At 46.0% G+C, this 16,264-nt stretch overlaps 1 protein-coding gene across 1 annotated transcript; it reads left to right on the top strand.

Moving 5' to 3' along the window:
* The first annotated feature begins 1,677 nt into the window (after window positions 1-1,677).
* cdhr5a (cadherin-related family member 5a) lies at window positions 1,678-15,297 on the top strand. The gene is made up of 14 exons (XM_040127539.1): window positions 1,678-1,768; window positions 4,583-4,755; window positions 6,691-6,750; window positions 6,927-7,016; window positions 7,090-7,176; window positions 8,868-8,972; window positions 9,056-9,241; window positions 10,125-10,215; window positions 11,314-11,411; window positions 11,578-11,784; window positions 12,641-12,754; window positions 12,861-12,927; window positions 13,947-14,107; window positions 14,698-15,297. Exons 1-14 carry the CDS (start codon window positions 1,678-1,680, stop codon window positions 15,295-15,297), a joined length of 2,130 nt encoding a protein of 709 aa, XP_039983473.1.
* Window positions 15,298-16,264: the final 967 nt, after the last annotated feature.

Raw genomic sequence — 16,264 nt, 5'->3', positions numbered from 1 at the left:
TCCAAACCTCTCCCAACGCGTTAAACTCGAACCAGCTGACGGCTCCTGATCTGAGGAGCTCAGGCTCCTCCCGGTGGTCGGAGGGGAAAGTGAAAAGTCCCGTGAACGGACTGAACCACTGAGAGTAGCAGTGCCTGCAGTGTTTTTCAGCATCTCCGCCTGGAAACATAACGTATGAGCTTCATGTGACATCGTGACACTGTGAGCTTGTTCTTCCCACACAGACCAGATTGGGGGGAGGGTGTGCGTGCGCGTGAGGATTGAGAGGTGGTGTGTGCACAGTGGTGCCTTGTCCACACGTGAAACCATTATGCGTCCCAGTTCGTGCCAGTGTAACTTTCTGTCATTATTACTGCATGAGGCATCAGGCAGGACGGGGAGGGAGAGGAAAACACGTCTGACCCTTGGAAACATGCTTCCCAAAAAAATGAAAAGTCTACGGTTTATTGATTTATCAGCTGATTTTTACATTGCTGACCCCCGACTTCCTACGAAACCTGATAAACCAGGCCTGAGAACAGTTCTGCTCTTTTGCCCCCTCCTGTCCGTCCATCGAGGCAGAACTCCACGCAGTGTTTCAGAATCCTCCAAAAAGGACTCCGAGAACCGGCTTCAGCTTCTCAGCCAATCACACCAGTCCCTCACCAGTCCACCAGTCCCTCACGTATACCTTCAGTCTTCAGTATATTATTCATGCATACATACAATCTCATTTTTATACATATATTCTAAATAATGAATAATTAGTCTGAATACTGAATAGTGTATGAGGATGAATATATATCAGCTACTATGCAAACATTCAAGGCACTGAAAGCAAAGTGAGGATGCTTTCACAAATAAAGCCATAGTTTCAATTTATCAGTGAACTTCACACAAACTGCAAACAAACTTAATCAGATCAGTATTTGCTGTGACCCCCCTTTTGCCTTTAAAGCAGCACTAGTCCTCCTCGGTGCACCTGCGCACAGGTTTTTTCGGGTTCTTGGCAGGTAGGTTGTTCCAAGCTTCTCGGAGAACCCGCCCCAGTTCCCCTGTGGATTTAGTCCGTCTCAGCGTCTCCCGTCTCTTCATGTGACCCCGGACTGACTCCACGATGCTGAGACCGGGCTGGGCCCGTTGCCCTGCTGCAGAATGAATACGGGACCAATCGGATGCCTCTCTGATGGCACTGCATGACGGGCATGAATCTAAAGTTCCTCAAGCTTTTGCGCAGTGCTTCACACGCGGCATGTGAGCGGCACAAAGCGAATGACGCGTGCTTGTTTGTATTTACAGCGTAAACGTACTGTGTGTCGTCACTGGTCGACTTCACGTCCACAACGGCTTTAAACAGGTCCGTCTAACCTGAAGAGGATTCAGATATGTGAGAAATGTTTTCCAGCTGCCAACATTCCTCTGCTGGATTCCTCCCAGAATGCATCAGGGCCACCAATACAGAATGCCCCGGCCGGCTAAAACAGATGCAAGTATTTTAGTGGGAGGCTGCGAGTCCTCTGCTGGCAGGCGCTTAATGCAATATGTGCCCGTAAGATGAAGTCACAAACACTGCAACTGTAGTCGACTCCCACTCGCCAGGCAGCACAGACGGGGCATTATGTGGACGAGTACCAGCTGGTACCACGGGCTCCTCATCCTCCTCGGGACTTCATTTGCTGGTGCCTCTGAAGTCAGGACATGGAACTGAAAGTGAAGAGCAAACCTGCGAACGGCCTCCTTGGATGCATTGTTGCCGTCTGCTTTTGTGCACTTTGCCCGGCTCAAAGACGTGAGTAGAGCTCTGGTTTCTGTGGAGGGGCGTCGTCCGCGGGCCGCTGAGGGCAGGAGGGGAGCTGTGGGTGTTGATGAGGCTGCAGAGTGTGTGTGAGAGGGGCAGTCAATGTTCTCAGTGCTAAGGTCCTTTTGAAGTACGGGTCCCCAACCTTTTTGTCTTGCGGCCCCTTAAAATGAAACTATGTCTACTTTTGACCCCTCATGATGAGAACTGGAGCTTTTTCTTCTTATATATATTTATTTTTATTTGAAGGATGTTTAGAGGCCTGAAGAGGTGAAAGTATCGAGTATTTCACTTGAGGAAAAAAAAAAAAAAAATTGGACATAAATGAATCCACCTCCTCAGGTCGCGACCCCCAGGCAGTGAAAACAATTCTCACTTCATCGGCGCGTTGATTTACGTTTGCTCCACATGACCAGCGTGAGTGGAATTTGTTTTCATTACGGCATTGAGGGGGGGGCAGCATTGACAGGTGTACACTCTTCACTGGGTACACCTGTCGAGTCTAAGTCAGGTCCAGTACAACTGTTGCTGCCATGAAGTCGACCTGAGCTCATAGTCAGTGATGGTGTTGTACTGGGCTACATGATATCCAGAGGTGTTTCTAATATTCTGACCCCCTCATGTGTGTAAATAGGGAGAACAAAAAATTAGAAACACCTCTGAACAGAATGTCGTCCAGTACAAACCACCTGTAACTCTGACCTCAGTAATAAACACTTGATTAGATTTACGTATTGTTGTACTGAACGGCATTAGACTGTACAGGTGTACCTAATAAAGTGGCCACCGAGCGTATGACATTTCACACAACAAATGATAAAAACAGCAGGACTTACCTGATATTGGCCTCGAGGTTCGACTTGGAACGAGGTTTGGATCAGGCCAAGTACCAAGACGAGATGTCCTCACGTCTGGAGCAGGTGCCTGGGCAGAGCTGATAACTCCCCGGGGCCCCAGACACCCAGGGGCCCTGACAGTCCCGGTTACTGCTCGTCGAGTGGTTTTGGTCGTTTGGATGATTGCAGATTCGTCTGGGAAGCCGCACGATAAAGGGACATTTTTGAGTACTTTTTTTTTTCTTTTGAGAATAAACCAGGTTCATAAGACGTGTTGTTATAGGGTTGGATCATTAGCCAGTGAGTCCTGACAGAGTCACAGCTGCTTGTGTTGCTGTTAAAGTAACTTGGCTAAAAATGACTCATACACAAATGTGTATGTTTTGCACTACGAGACTTCACAGTTTCTCCTCACTCAACCACCAGTGACCTGTTTCTGTTTTAACTGACTTAAGATACTGTGGCTTTAGATTTTTTTTTTGCCGTTTTTTAATCAGCCTGCTGTGTCAGTCAGGCTGCTACCTTTCTGTGTTTGAGACGCAAATCACTGATTCCAGTTGTTGTTACGAGGCCATGTTTGTTGGTATTTACATAAGCCTGTTATTTACACTGTAACCTGCGGGTGATTTATGAAAAACTGTGCGAAGGTGTTGATGCAAACTGTGAAAGTGGAAACTTCAGGTTTGGTTTGGAGGCCGAACTGTTTTGTTTGAGGGGCCAGATTTGGCCCGCGGGCCGCTATTTCCCTACCGCTGATCTTTTTATTCTTTACTATTTATTGCCGGCATGGACAGTTTATGAGACAGTGGGCACAGACATGTGGGAGGCCCCCCCCACCTCTCCTTCATAACATCAGGACCCCCATATTGAAAGAGACACAAATCCTTTTGTGTGTGGTCTTTTCACGTCTATTTGTACTCATTTTAATGATCTTTGATCCTTTCACATCTCTTTTAGTTTATTTATGTCTCTGCGGTCACGTTTGCTGTCACTTTGTGTCTAGTCGTATATTTTTCGTGTCTCTCTCATGTCATTTTGCATCCCTTTTGTCTCTTGTCTAGTGGATCGTTTAGTCGTTTTGCTGTAGCCATTCGGCTGACCTTCCAGTTTTTCCGTCTGCTGGTAGGCAGATGTAGTTACTGCTGGGGCAGAGCCAGGTCCTTGTGCTAAGCTAAGCTAGCAGGCTGCTGGCTGTGGCTTCATATTTACTGTGCGGGACGTGAGAGTCTTCTGATGTAAGTCTTAAGTCAGAAAGTGACTAAGCGTGTTTTTCAAAATGTTAAACTATTCTGATGTCAACTAAGACAGGTTTTGCATCATTATCAAATTTTCCGGCCCTAACTTGAGGGGCCCTTTGTTAAAGCTCTAGCTTTTAACCTTTATTATTTTAGTGTATATTGTTCTCACATGGGGAATATTCCTAAATGAAGTTACATTTAATAAAGTCACCACAAACTGACACAAAGAGAGGCTTGGAGCTGGTAGTTTTACTCCAGCACAGGAGCACTGGTTGGTCCCTGGGTCTCTGAGATACTGCGCGTAGACTCCGTGAGAGCAAGACGGTGACATAATACACACTGGGTATCACCAGGGGCCCGACGGTTAATCCAGCCGTGGATGTTCCGCGGCCGCTTTAAGCCGCAGTTTTTAAGGTCGGGCAAAATGTTTTAATGTGACAGCACGTAGCAAAGAGGCGAGGGTATAAACCCAGGCAATGCCTCAGTTTTTCCTGACACAAATCTTTGAAAATACAGAAAAAAACCAGCAGGGGTGCGTAGGAGAAAAAGAAATACCCCACACTGTCAGCACTCTTGGTAAATTTATGAAATAGCAACACTTCAGTCAAATGACTTTCATCAGATTTGATCGAGATCTCATGAAACGTCCCCTCAATGTCGCAGGCCTGATTTCTATTGACACCCTTTCACCTACAAAGTCCGATTTACCCGATGCCTCTCACCTGCCTCAGTTTGCACGGTGCCCCCTGGTCCCGTGACGGTCCCGGAAAACAACACGGCCGACGTCCAGGTGGTACAAATCAGCACCAGCAGCGATGTGACACTGACCGTCACGGTGAACCCCGAAGATCTCTTCTACCTAAAGGGGGACGCCCTGATGGTAAAGAAAGGACTGGACTATGAGGTAATTTACATTCATCACGTGTGACACAAACATTGTCCGAGCAGGAGAAATAGATATTCTCGCTCGGGCGGGGATATCTTTGAAAGAATGTGATTCACGACGGGACAATAACCGGGCACGTGCGCTCTGACATCTGCAAGGCTATCAAGCTTGGCGGACGTCACGCTTGCAAGATTGATTCAAAACGCGATTTTTGACTGGAAACCGAAAAAGAACAGATGACGCGAAACACATTGGTCGTATCAGGAATAGGATGAGGCCGTGGATTTGATTTTCAGTATAGCTGGTGAGATTTGGTTGTGGGCAGTTCAACTTAATTTTTAATTTGCACATTAATTTGTTATCAGTTGCTAAACATTAATCTGATTCTATGTGCATTGGGGGTATGACTTTTTTTTCCCCCTATGTAAAGAGAGATATGACAGATAAAAACATTTTGATAACCACTGTTGAAGACACACTGTGGCTTAGGTTTAGAATAGCATTCCTTATGATGTTTTAAACGACGTGTAATTTATATTAAAAGCGAATTTATGAAGAGTATATTCACATTTTTCTGAGAAACCTGCAGTAGCTTCTCTTATTCAAATGAGACAAATCTGTCGGTTGGAATCTTGTCATTTCAAATCCTTTTAATTGTCCTAATTAAACAGATTGTTGTGCAATTTGGTGCCAATTATATGGGATCTGGATAAAGCCTTAGTTGCTACAGTTACCAAGTAATTGATTGTTATATTAGAGTAAGAAAAAACAAAACAAACAACCAGCCTAAGAAATAATGTAGCAGGTCAGTGAAACATAGTTCATAAACTGATAATCAGTAATCAGAGTTTCCAAGACAGAAAAAAAAATTCTTATTTGTGGATTAGACAGAAAATGTTCCGCAATCAGTCACTTTATCTTTTCAGGTCACGTCTGCTGGAATTGGGCAGAAATATGTTTGTAATGAATGTAAATTTTATAGCATGGAGTGTGTTTCATTTGTTGATCATCAGCAGTTTGAAAAACACAAAACTAAGCGATTTCCAGTGCAGCTGAAAACTATTTAACCAGCATGCAGCGTAAACGTCAGCGAAATGAGCATTTACCATTCACCAAGTGCATCTATGATGTGAGGCACTTTAGGAATCAAAGGAGTGAAATTAAGAATTTGAGTTCGTCTTTCTGGGAAACTCTGGTGAATGTTGACATTTGCCCATAAGGTACTTTTCACATACCTACGTAAGTTTAAAAACTCAAATATAACGAGCGGGTACTTAATGACCGACCAGCCAGCTAACGCTTTTATCATTTCCCTTATAATTAGCACCAAACGGTGTGGGCCTTTCTTGGAAATATCCTGAATGGCAGCCAATTTTTAAAGAAGTTATCAGTAAAGTTTCCGGGATATTAGCTGGAAAACACAGGACCTGCAACATAAAACGTTACCAGTGTAACTCCTACGGAGAACCCCTCGAAAAGTCATTTATAAAATTATCGCATCTTAAAGGTGCCCTGTGGAGTTTTTTTGTAACCAAACAAAGTCATGTTTACGATACAGGTTTCTCCCAAAGACACTGTGTGCGTCATCGAGGTTTAAGAAGCATGTTGCTTGCATTTGCTCCCTCCTCTCCTTTTTTGGAGGAAACTGAAAACCTACGTCGTTCACGTCCAAGTTTGCTCGCTAGCAGCCGTCTTCTTCCCTGCCTTTGTTTGGCGCATTTTACCGCCCCCCGACTGTTGATCAGCGGAACGGCATGAAACCCTCACAGTCCGGAAACATTTGTGGTCCTGTTTCGACGACACGGGGCATGCGCGTGCATGCGGGCGACACGCTGGTGGTCAAAAACCCCACAGGGTACCTTTTAATCATCATCAGTACTGATGTTTTAAAAACCCCTGCAGCAGGACACTGCTCACGTAGCTGATGTTTTTTCTTTTCTTTTTTGTTTTTAGTCGTTGGCCAGTGCAGCTCTGGTGGTGTGGGTGCAGTGCAGCAGAGCTGGCTCCAGATCTGTGAGTAAGAGTCAAGAATTTGGATTGTAAAGGGCTGCAAGGGTCAAGATGCTGTGCAGTCCTCTTAATTCACGATGTGGCAGATCCCACAGAAAAAACAGTTGGTTTTTTATAATCTGTTCTTTTTTTAATGCAACCTGGGCTGATTGGGTCACTGCTTTTTTTTCCTCTCCAAGGTGAAAGAGTCGGTTGAAGTTCTGGTTGAAAACGTGAACGACAACCCCCCGAACTTTGCACAAAGCCACTATGTCCTGGAAGTGAATGAGGTGAGCGGCGCCGGTGCTTCACATTTGGTCTCGCTCTGGACATGATGTTGACTCTGGGCTTTGTCTCCTGCAGCTGACTCCGATCAACTCCAGCGTTGGGCTGATAGAAGCTACGGACGTTGATTCGGAGCCTCTTTACTATCGCTTAGAGTCTGCGACAGTAAGACCATTTCTGCTGTAACCATTTTCGTGACCGGACTGGTGGTTTCATTCTGTTACAGAACAGCAAGACGCAGAGATTAGTGTGATGGAAACATCAAAACGTATGTGCCGTATGTTCATTTGTGTATTTGGTAATGCTTTATAATGCAGCCTGAGATTTATAGTGTAATTTCGTTATACGAATCAGGGACCAATAAAATACTTACTGGTTCCTACTGGTACTTAAGTGTAGGTAGAGTGGAAGAACAAGACTCTGGGGAACAACTGACTCTTTTAGAGGAAAAGTAAATTATAGAGTTTAGTGTTTCTGTAAATAATGGATACCAGCAGGGTACAGTACTGAGAAAAACGACAACTGTTCTCATTGTGTAATTAAAGAGTAAAAAGGGTAGAACAGCCACAAATCATATTACAGCCCAAGTACCTTGTTATTATATTATTTTGTAATTAAAAGAATTTAAATAATATTTACTATGATCTTCGTTAAACATGAAAGATTAGCCATGTTTGATCCACTGATCCACATTGATGTGTTTCATCATTACATGACTTTTTTTGGGTTATACTTTTTCCTCCTCCAGGGCGACACGTTCCTCACCTTCACCCTATGTCCAATCATACCGTGAAGCGGGAGACGGGACAGTGAATCCCCGGAGGGGTGGTGCAAATGAGCTCCCACCTGTTTTTAAACCGTCGTTTTTTCTGCAGCGCGTTGCGATCGCGTTTGTTCACGAGTGAACTACACCGTGAAAATGAGGTACGTGGGCTGTAATGTAATGTGAGGCTTGTGCTCTCTCGCCACACGGTGAAAACAAGACTGTGGAAACCTGGTTTCCCAAAAACACTTACAACCAGTAAGAACCGGTCAGTATTTTACTGGTCCCCGATTCATACAACTAATTTACCCAGTACATTCCAAGCTGTATTATGAAGTGTTTCCATTGATTTACGCATGGCACGTCAATCTACACTGACATTTTAACAACATCTGTGTAATAATGCTGGGGTCAAGACTCTAAGCACCGGGTCCCACATCATTAGCCCAAGAAGGCTGGGAGATACGGTCAAAAGCCCCCTAATAAGCTAGTAAGAGAACTTTGAATTGAGAAGATTCTATCTGAAAATTCGGTTGAATTTTTTTCTTACTTTCTCAATTTTTTTGAACTTTTCCTGAAATACTGGGTACTCGTACCTCTCCTGGCCTCTAAAAATCCTTCAAACCCCATGATGAAGGGTCACAAGATCCCCCGGTACCAGTGTCTTCAGGTATATTCCCTCCCCCCGCTGTTACGAAGATGACACTCAGATTTACCGTCTGTCTCATTGAAAACCACCACAAAGCGGGCACTTACATCCCCGATCATGTCTCTGAGAAATCAAGTGTCAGGTGTCCCAAAACTTTCCTCCTCAAAACCTGCTCATCATTATTATTATTATTATTATTATTATTATTATTATTATTGTGGCTTGTTTTAGTCCATTTCAGTTTCTCAGTTTTAATTTGCCTGATTAAGTTGTTGTGGTGAAATCATCTTTATGCTCTCAATTAAAACACTAACTTTATTTTGAAAAGTGCTGTAATAAAATAAAGTGCATTATTATTATTATCATAATTATTATCTTTATTATTATTATCGTTATTACCATTATTACACTTTTTTTTCCTTCTCCCTCTGTATGTTAACCCAGGATAAATACTTCCGCCTGGAGAACATCAACACTCCAAAGATACTCGTAAAAAGCCTCCTCGACTACGATGTCGTACAGAAGATCTCTCTGATTCTACATGTGCAGGTACAGTGATCACGAAAAACACTGCGCAACGCCGAGGCGTGCTCCGCTTCTCTCTGACTGTCAAATGTGTCCCCCTGCTCCAGGACACGTTCAACGGTTCGGCCTCCAACGAGCCGTTCTTCACCTCGGTGGCCGCCGTCACGGTTCACGTGAGGGACGTGGATAACCGGCCCCCGTGGTTTCAGCCGTGCTTGAGGACAAACCTGGGGGCCGCCAAGCTGTGCGTGAGCCCCGGCTACAGAGGCAGAGTCAACCTCACCGAGAAAGAGGTGAGAAGCGAGCTCAAAGCTGAAGAGATACGTAGACGGGGCGCAGGCGAAAGGAGAAAGCGACTCGAAGAGTCTTAGGAAGCCGCTGCCGCGTGTTTCTGAAGATAGTAGCTCCAGGTCTGTGGCAGACCGGCTGAGCACAAGACATTTTGTCGGTGGTGCACATTTCAGGGGTCTCAGATCTGGGGACTCGATTGCACCTGCAGTTATTGTGTTTCTCCGCTCATTTACCCGAGTCTGTCCTGTGGTAGAGGCAACAATCTCCTCAATGGTGAGGAGGTAAAGACAACAACGAGTCTACGCAGGTTCTAAGAATTGATTACAGAATATTAAATGAATTAAAGTGAACAACCAGCAATAATCAGCACTGATCATCAAACAGAGACAGAGACGAGCTCTTCAGTACTATTTGGCCAAACAGGGTGGAGTCTCTCTCCACCACAGAGGTTTCGGAGACTGGACGCTGTCAATGGGAGAATCCTGTCTTTAAATACAGTTGGTTCCACGTAGGCACTGCACGAGTTTGGACAAACGGTTCAATCACCAGCAGGTTCCGGCCTGCGTCTGTCGGCCAGAATCAGTTCGTACAGTTCATTCCAACAACTTTCGCTCAAAAAGACAGAACATTGGCCTCAGTTGACGGGAAATGGGTCGACTGTTTACATAGGAAGGGGAAACACACATTAAAGGAAAAATAGAACATGATCGAATGAGAAATAAACATTTTCCCATCACAGTTTTCACCTGTCCACGTGTAAGTTACTGGTATTTGAATCAAAGATGGTTCGGTTCTGTGAGCTCACAGCTGGGAGGCCCCGGGGCGCGGAGAAAGCGTGAGTGACCACTTCTTTTTTGTTTTGTTTTTTGTTTTTTTGATCCGCAGGAGGGGCCGCTAGTGCTGGAGCCGGGCCCGGTGTTCGCGAGGGACGGAGACAAGAACCGGAGCGAGCAGATCAGCTACAGAATAGTGCGAGGTTTGGACCGAGCAACACGTTTCTGTTTCCGTCGCTTCCTCTAGTGGTCACGACCCAACACACTCACCACTGGCTCCGGGTCTCTCTCACGGCGAAGACACGAGCTCGAAAGATTGGGGTTTTTTTAAAATCATAATCATTAGTGCGAGTAGGCGCAGCAGCAGTCCGAACCACTCCGGCATCTTGTACGACAATTGGTCCATTTTAACTGAACAAACTGAAGAAACATTTTGTTGCATTGCCTTATGTTTTACCGGCGTTTGCCTCCTTAGAGCCTTTACACGCGGGGAACCGCTTTAAAAAGCTCCAGAACTTCTCGGGGCCTGAAACCCCCCCTGTTCTCAGCCAGCTTCCCGCCAGCGTCACGGGGATCCCTCAGGAACGGGAAATGTTCAGTTTGGGTTATTTTACTCGAGCGATTTCTGCGTTTCGTGTCTTCGTCTGAGATTTTTGTTTTGTTTTTTTGTTTTTTTTTCCCTCTCACTGGCTTAAAGTGAGCAGGGCTCCACTGAAATGAGGTGATGTCATTTGTTTCTCTGCACCAATCAGGATCCGGAAATAATTTAACTAAACTCTGATGGTTGCCGCTGACGTCGCTAAAAACCACTGTCAATCAAATCCGATCGGACCACAGACGCACAATCCGGAGGCAGATTAGCGGAGTTTTTAAGTGTCAACAATTTAACAAACAGGATCTAACGATGTTTTTTTTTTCCTTTCCTGATCTATGTTTGTTGCTTAATTAAGAATCCCCCCCCCCCGTTTTTTGACAAATCCAAATGTTTACTGAGGACCGATACCATTCAATTTAATTAAAGAAAGAAACAATAATAAACTCAGAAATTAAATTATTCTTACGGCTAAAGACAACTCGGTTATTTCCTTCACGAAGGGAAGACTCGTCGCAGGACTGTCGTGCTAGACTGCGTTGGCGTTAGCTGTTAGCCTAATAAACTGAGCGGCTAAAACGAGTAATTACTGAAACTTCGTTTCCGCATTGTGCTGAGCCAATGGGGGGAGAGGGGAGGGGGGGGCACGTGGTTGTGTCGCGTGCACGCTGTATCCACATGCACTGATTTCTTTTTTTTTCACCTTCAGGAAACGAGGGAAATATTTTCCAGATTGATGAAGAAACGGGAAACGTCACCATGGCCAAAGCCGCCGATATCGTCGGGCCCATAACGCTCACGGTTCTGGTAAAACAAACACTAAGTTACTTTGGCCGGTATATAGTTCTGCAGTGACTCTGAAGGGAGACGGACACGCAAATCAATGAGGCTAGCTAGTTACCGGTTTTGATTTTAGGCGGACATCAACCATGACTTCGGACTAACGCACCTTTCGATCTCTCCTGGCCACCAGGCGTCTCAGGTGACCAACAGGGATCAGTTTGCCGTGACACAAGTGACCATCGAGGTGATGAAGAAGAGCAGGAACCCTCCTCGCTTTGAGAAGGAGCGATACGAAGGATTTATCTACAGCAACTCTGTCCCGGAGAGCATGATCCTCCGAGACCGGAGCACCTACCGGCCCTTCAGGGTCCGAGCCCGGGATGAGGACTTCGCCAGTGTGAGTGCTCTGTGTTAAAACTCCACTGATACTCGGGTTTTTTTTTTTTTTTTTACATTATTCTGCAAAGAAGTTAATTCGCTCTGATGTTTTGCAGATAACTTTAGTTAATGAAAAGCCGAACCGATTAGATAAGCATCTGGTCAGGTTGTCAAAGTGTTGGGACCTGATTGGCTGGACGCTCGCAGGTAAACCTTGTTTTTTTTTTTTTTTTTACAAACGCTGCAAACCTGACAGACTGAGCAAATATATATATATATATCCCAAATTCAAATTGAATAACTCCAGAGATCAGTGACAATTAAAATCAGAATGCAACTTCCCGAGCCCTTAAAAAGTAACGACAGTCCTCAGTAACCGTAAGGAGGCTAAGTGCCTGTGGCCGCGGTGGCGGCTCTGTGAGGCTAGCAGGGCTACGGATGCTCTTAAATCTGCATTCAGATGAATGTGGGACGCGACGGGGTCGGCGCAGTGCCGTCAGTTTCTGTTCTTCTGGCTGCGCCTCACCAGTCCCATCAAATGCAAGACAGAGAGCTAAACAATCGAAGACAGCCGCTGGAGAAGAAAGTGGAACATTTTTCGCTGCTAGTGACTGAAGGCAGACGAAAACATGGCGCCAATTTAATGCTGACAGCAGCCGCGCGTGGGTGGTTTGCTAGCCCTTCGGTTAGCCAACAAATGTATGGGCTGGTAGGACATCAGCGCTGTGTTTCTACCCCCGAATCAATAGCTTCAGTAGCAGCTTCAATAGCGGCAGGGTGGACACACGCAGCCGAGATAAAACAGTGTGGAAATACCCGCAACCCTCCAGTTGTCAGTTCTTACCTGCCAATGTGTGTTTGTGTTTGTGTGTCAGGGTGTGAATCCAGATGTGAAATACGAGGTTCAGTACAGCAGCTACGTCAACGTGACCTCAGACGGGTTCATGATCCTGAAGAGAGTCGTGAAGACGGAGTCCTTCGCGCTTCAGGTGACTGAACCCCTCCCCAAAAAAAGCACATAAAAGCATGGCTGCTCACTTCTACCGACTCTTCTGGCATTTTTCCGAATTCTAAAACGGTTCTTACCGCCTGCAGCTCAGAGCGGTGGACACGACGACAGGGGAGTTCGGCACGGCGGCCCTCTCCGTTCAGGTCATACCTGGTAAGACCATCAGAGTGGATCTCGCTGACACTGACCGCTCAGTTGCGATGGCGGGAAACGTTTTCGCCTGAGAAACTGGGTATATTTAGTCCTGACGTCTTGCTGTATTGGCGGGCCATTCCCCAACCAAGACTGGTGGTGATCTATATTTTAACAAGTTCCCATGAAAATACCAAAACCAACACCGAATGTCTCCCGCTAGCAAGTACTGTCCCTGTATCAAGCCCCGATGTATCTGGTTCCCCTGAGCCGCAGAGCTCCATTGTTTCCAACAGCCATTAAAACCCATCAGCGAGTCACACTGTTGCACTGGGCGACGTGTTCCTTCACCACCATGAACACACACACTGTAGTTTATTTTGACTCAGGTTTTTTATAAAGATTTACTAATTGGAAGGAAGCGGTGGGCTTGGAGCCGAGAGCCTTAAACAGGGGAGCGAAATCAAAGTATTAAGAGACGGAATGACACATTGTTGGTGTTGGTCTTTTCATTGGATTCGTTGATAATAATAATAATAATAAACATATAGAACATTCCCAGCCTTATCCTTAACATCCTTGCTGTGTCACGTTATTATTCTGCTGATTTGTCCACATCTAAACTTAGACAAAATTATGACACTTTATCGTGTTTGCCTACGGTAAATTGAAGATGTGGTGTGTTTGCTTTTCCCTCCAAACTAAATAAAAATCTTAAACCTGGGCCAGTCAATAGGCAGGACTCACAGTCGACATACTTACCATCACGCAGAACCAAATGTTTACTGCATTACTTTGTGGGTGATGTCTAAATTTCCCGATGTATTTTATTTTCACATGCTTTAATGAACAGCCCTCAGGGAATCCAAAGGATAAATTAATGTTATCCGTGTCGTTAGAGTAACAGATGTTATCACCGTGTATCGCCTGTTGTCACTGAAAAAAGGCTGCCAGTATGGATTGGGTCTGATTTACATGAGAAGAATTTTTGAAGGATTCTGCAGAGTTCATTTTGAGTCACCGATCCGTCTTCTGTGCAGCCGTGGCCATCCCGTCTCCCTCAAACATCGGCTACCGTCCGGGCGACATGGCTCTCCTGGGTCTGGTCATGGCGGCCCTGCTGGTCCTCTGCCTCATCGTGATCGGCTTCTTGATTTCCCGCTTGTGGAAGGGAAACGCCAGTATGGACAAAATATGCGAGGTGAGTCGGTTTTCTTCTTTGAGATTTCATCCCTGTGATGATTTGAGTCGTAAAATCCAAACTTGGCTCATCACATCAGGCACGTGAATACAGCTGTGACTGCACGTGACAGCATTAAAGCACAGCAGAAGGTCGACTTTACTGTTGTAAGTAATGAAAGTGAAAAACAACCTCTGAAACTGTAAAAAGTCTTAAAGTGAAAGGAACTATTTAACATGTCCTCACATCAAAATATTTTTTTAAACGACTTTGTAAAAAAACCTTAGCTGCCAAAATTATTCAAGTGACAATAGCTTGTAAAACACGGGGAGTTCCTTTGAAACTGAATGTTGTTCGGCACAGTTTTGAAGCTTTTATTTTCACTTTGATAGAGGACACGAAGGCACCTCTAAACCGTAATAACTCAGCTGTTCCATGTCTTCATGTGCGGCGCTCCTCCTGTGTCGCTTTGATGAGCATTTATCAGCTGATAGAACAAATGAACCTGGCTCACTCTCGGGAACCACGGTGGCATGTGAACGGGGCCTCCGTATCCTCCACGCCTAGTTAAGTGCTCTATTAATAATGTGGCGCCTCTCTCCTGCCTTTAGTGCCTGGGCCCCTGTCTGAAGTCCAACCAGCCCCGGACTGGCCACAGGGACTCCCTGCAGTACACCAACGACGGTTTCCAGAACGAGGGCGACCAAGGCCGTGGGGGCGGCAGGCGCTGGAACAACGCTCTCCCCAGACGGAGCACCTTCCCCCAGGCGCGGGGCCGGGTCATTCCCTTGGAGAGACGGAGCCGCCACTGCTCCTCCTGTGGCGTCTACGCCAACCACGTCCCCAAAGGGAGTCCCTCGGTGAGACCGTCCAGGAGGGGCAGAGGAGACGGGGACGAGTACGGCATGAGGTCGATCCTGACCAAGCCGAGGAGGAGGGAGGGCCAGAAGACGGTGTGGTTCAAAGAGAGCGAGGACTCCTCGGACATCGAGGTGGAGATTATCCCAGACACTGTGGGCCGGGTGGAGGAGGAGACCGAGGAGGAGCTGGTGGGGGAGGTGGAGATGGAGGGGGTTGTCAGAGACCCGGCTGCCCCGCTGAGAGAGTACGACGGCGGGCAGGAGAGCCGGAGCACAGGGCCCAGCGCCGAGCAGGACTTTGGAGATACCGGCTCAGAAAAAGAGAAGGGAGGCCAGGAGCAGGAGGGCTGACAGCAGAGGTCAGAGGTCAAACTCAAGCCAGAGAGCACTGAGCAGAATGCTGTTTGTTTTCTTGTCACTTTTTGGAGACTACGGCCCACAGCAGAGGTCTCAGCAGTCCAGGATGACGCTTCCAACATCTCTGGAAAACTGCCAAACCTCGACAAGAGATTCAAGGACCCAAAAAGTTTTTACTTTCTGCTGTGAGTATTTTAGAATACAGTGTCTGAGGTCGTAAATTTATAGTGTTTAAAATATATATACTTGTCACTAGTGTTGGCCGAATACAGTATAAAGTATGAAATTATAGAAACTGGTCATCTGGCAGAGATTTTCCTATAACAATTACACCGAGGTGACTGTGTCTTTAAAGGATAATTCCATTTCATACAACTTGGTTTGTTAGTTCATAGTCTGGGTTATCACTTCTGTTGGTAATGAGATAGCAGTGACAAAACTTTGATAATCAGGCAGATTTTAAACAAAGCCCCAGGTCAAATGGTAAAACTATTAGCCGCTGGACGCCCGTCACAGGTTACAGTTTACTGTTGTTTTCCTTTGCAACGAGGGATTGTGACCCACATTTTGTGAGTGTGCTCAGGTTCAGTTTCGGTTGATTTCCAAGTGTAATTGTTTAAATTGTTTAAATTGTTTAAAAGGTGGTGATGACAGTCATACTCACCAGGCATACCGATGACCTGTTGTGGTTAAAAATCATGTTGTTGTTGGGGGCGTGGCAGCGAGCGCCAATTTCAAGCCTGTACTGCAAAAGTAGCTTATAACAACCTATAGTTTGGTGTATCAGCCTCGTAGCATGTGTTCCCCGGCCTGGTGCTGGCCCGGTACTGGCCCGCTGCCCAGGGACTGGGGATCACCGACTTAGATAATCTGGCCAAACTGCTGGGTTGTTTACGTCGGACTGCTTAGGTTTCTTACCCCGTCAGACTTATATGTAGCGATGTTACCGCGATGTTCATTA

Source organism: Xiphias gladius, chromosome 1 (genome assembly GCF_016859285.1).
Source record: "Xiphias gladius isolate SHS-SW01 ecotype Sanya breed wild chromosome 1, ASM1685928v1, whole genome shotgun sequence".
Taxonomy (NCBI): Eukaryota; Metazoa; Chordata; class Actinopteri; order Istiophoriformes; family Xiphiidae; genus Xiphias; species Xiphias gladius.
This window is presented reverse-complemented; position numbering and strand designations above follow the sequence as displayed.

Excerpts from the sequence above, each read along its gene's own strand:
- cdhr5a (XM_040127539.1), top strand. The coding sequence starts at position 1,678 with ATGGAACTGAAAGTGAAGAGCAAACCTGCGAACGGCCTCCTTGGATGC. Across the intron at positions 7,017-7,089 it reads ATGTCCTGGAAGTGAATGAG|CTGACTCCGATCAACTCCAG; the intron begins GTGAGCGGCGCC and ends TGTCTCCTGCAG. Across the intron at positions 10,216-11,313 it reads CAGCTACAGAATAGTGCGAG|GAAACGAGGGAAATATTTTC; the intron begins GTTTGGACCGAG and ends TTTCACCTTCAG.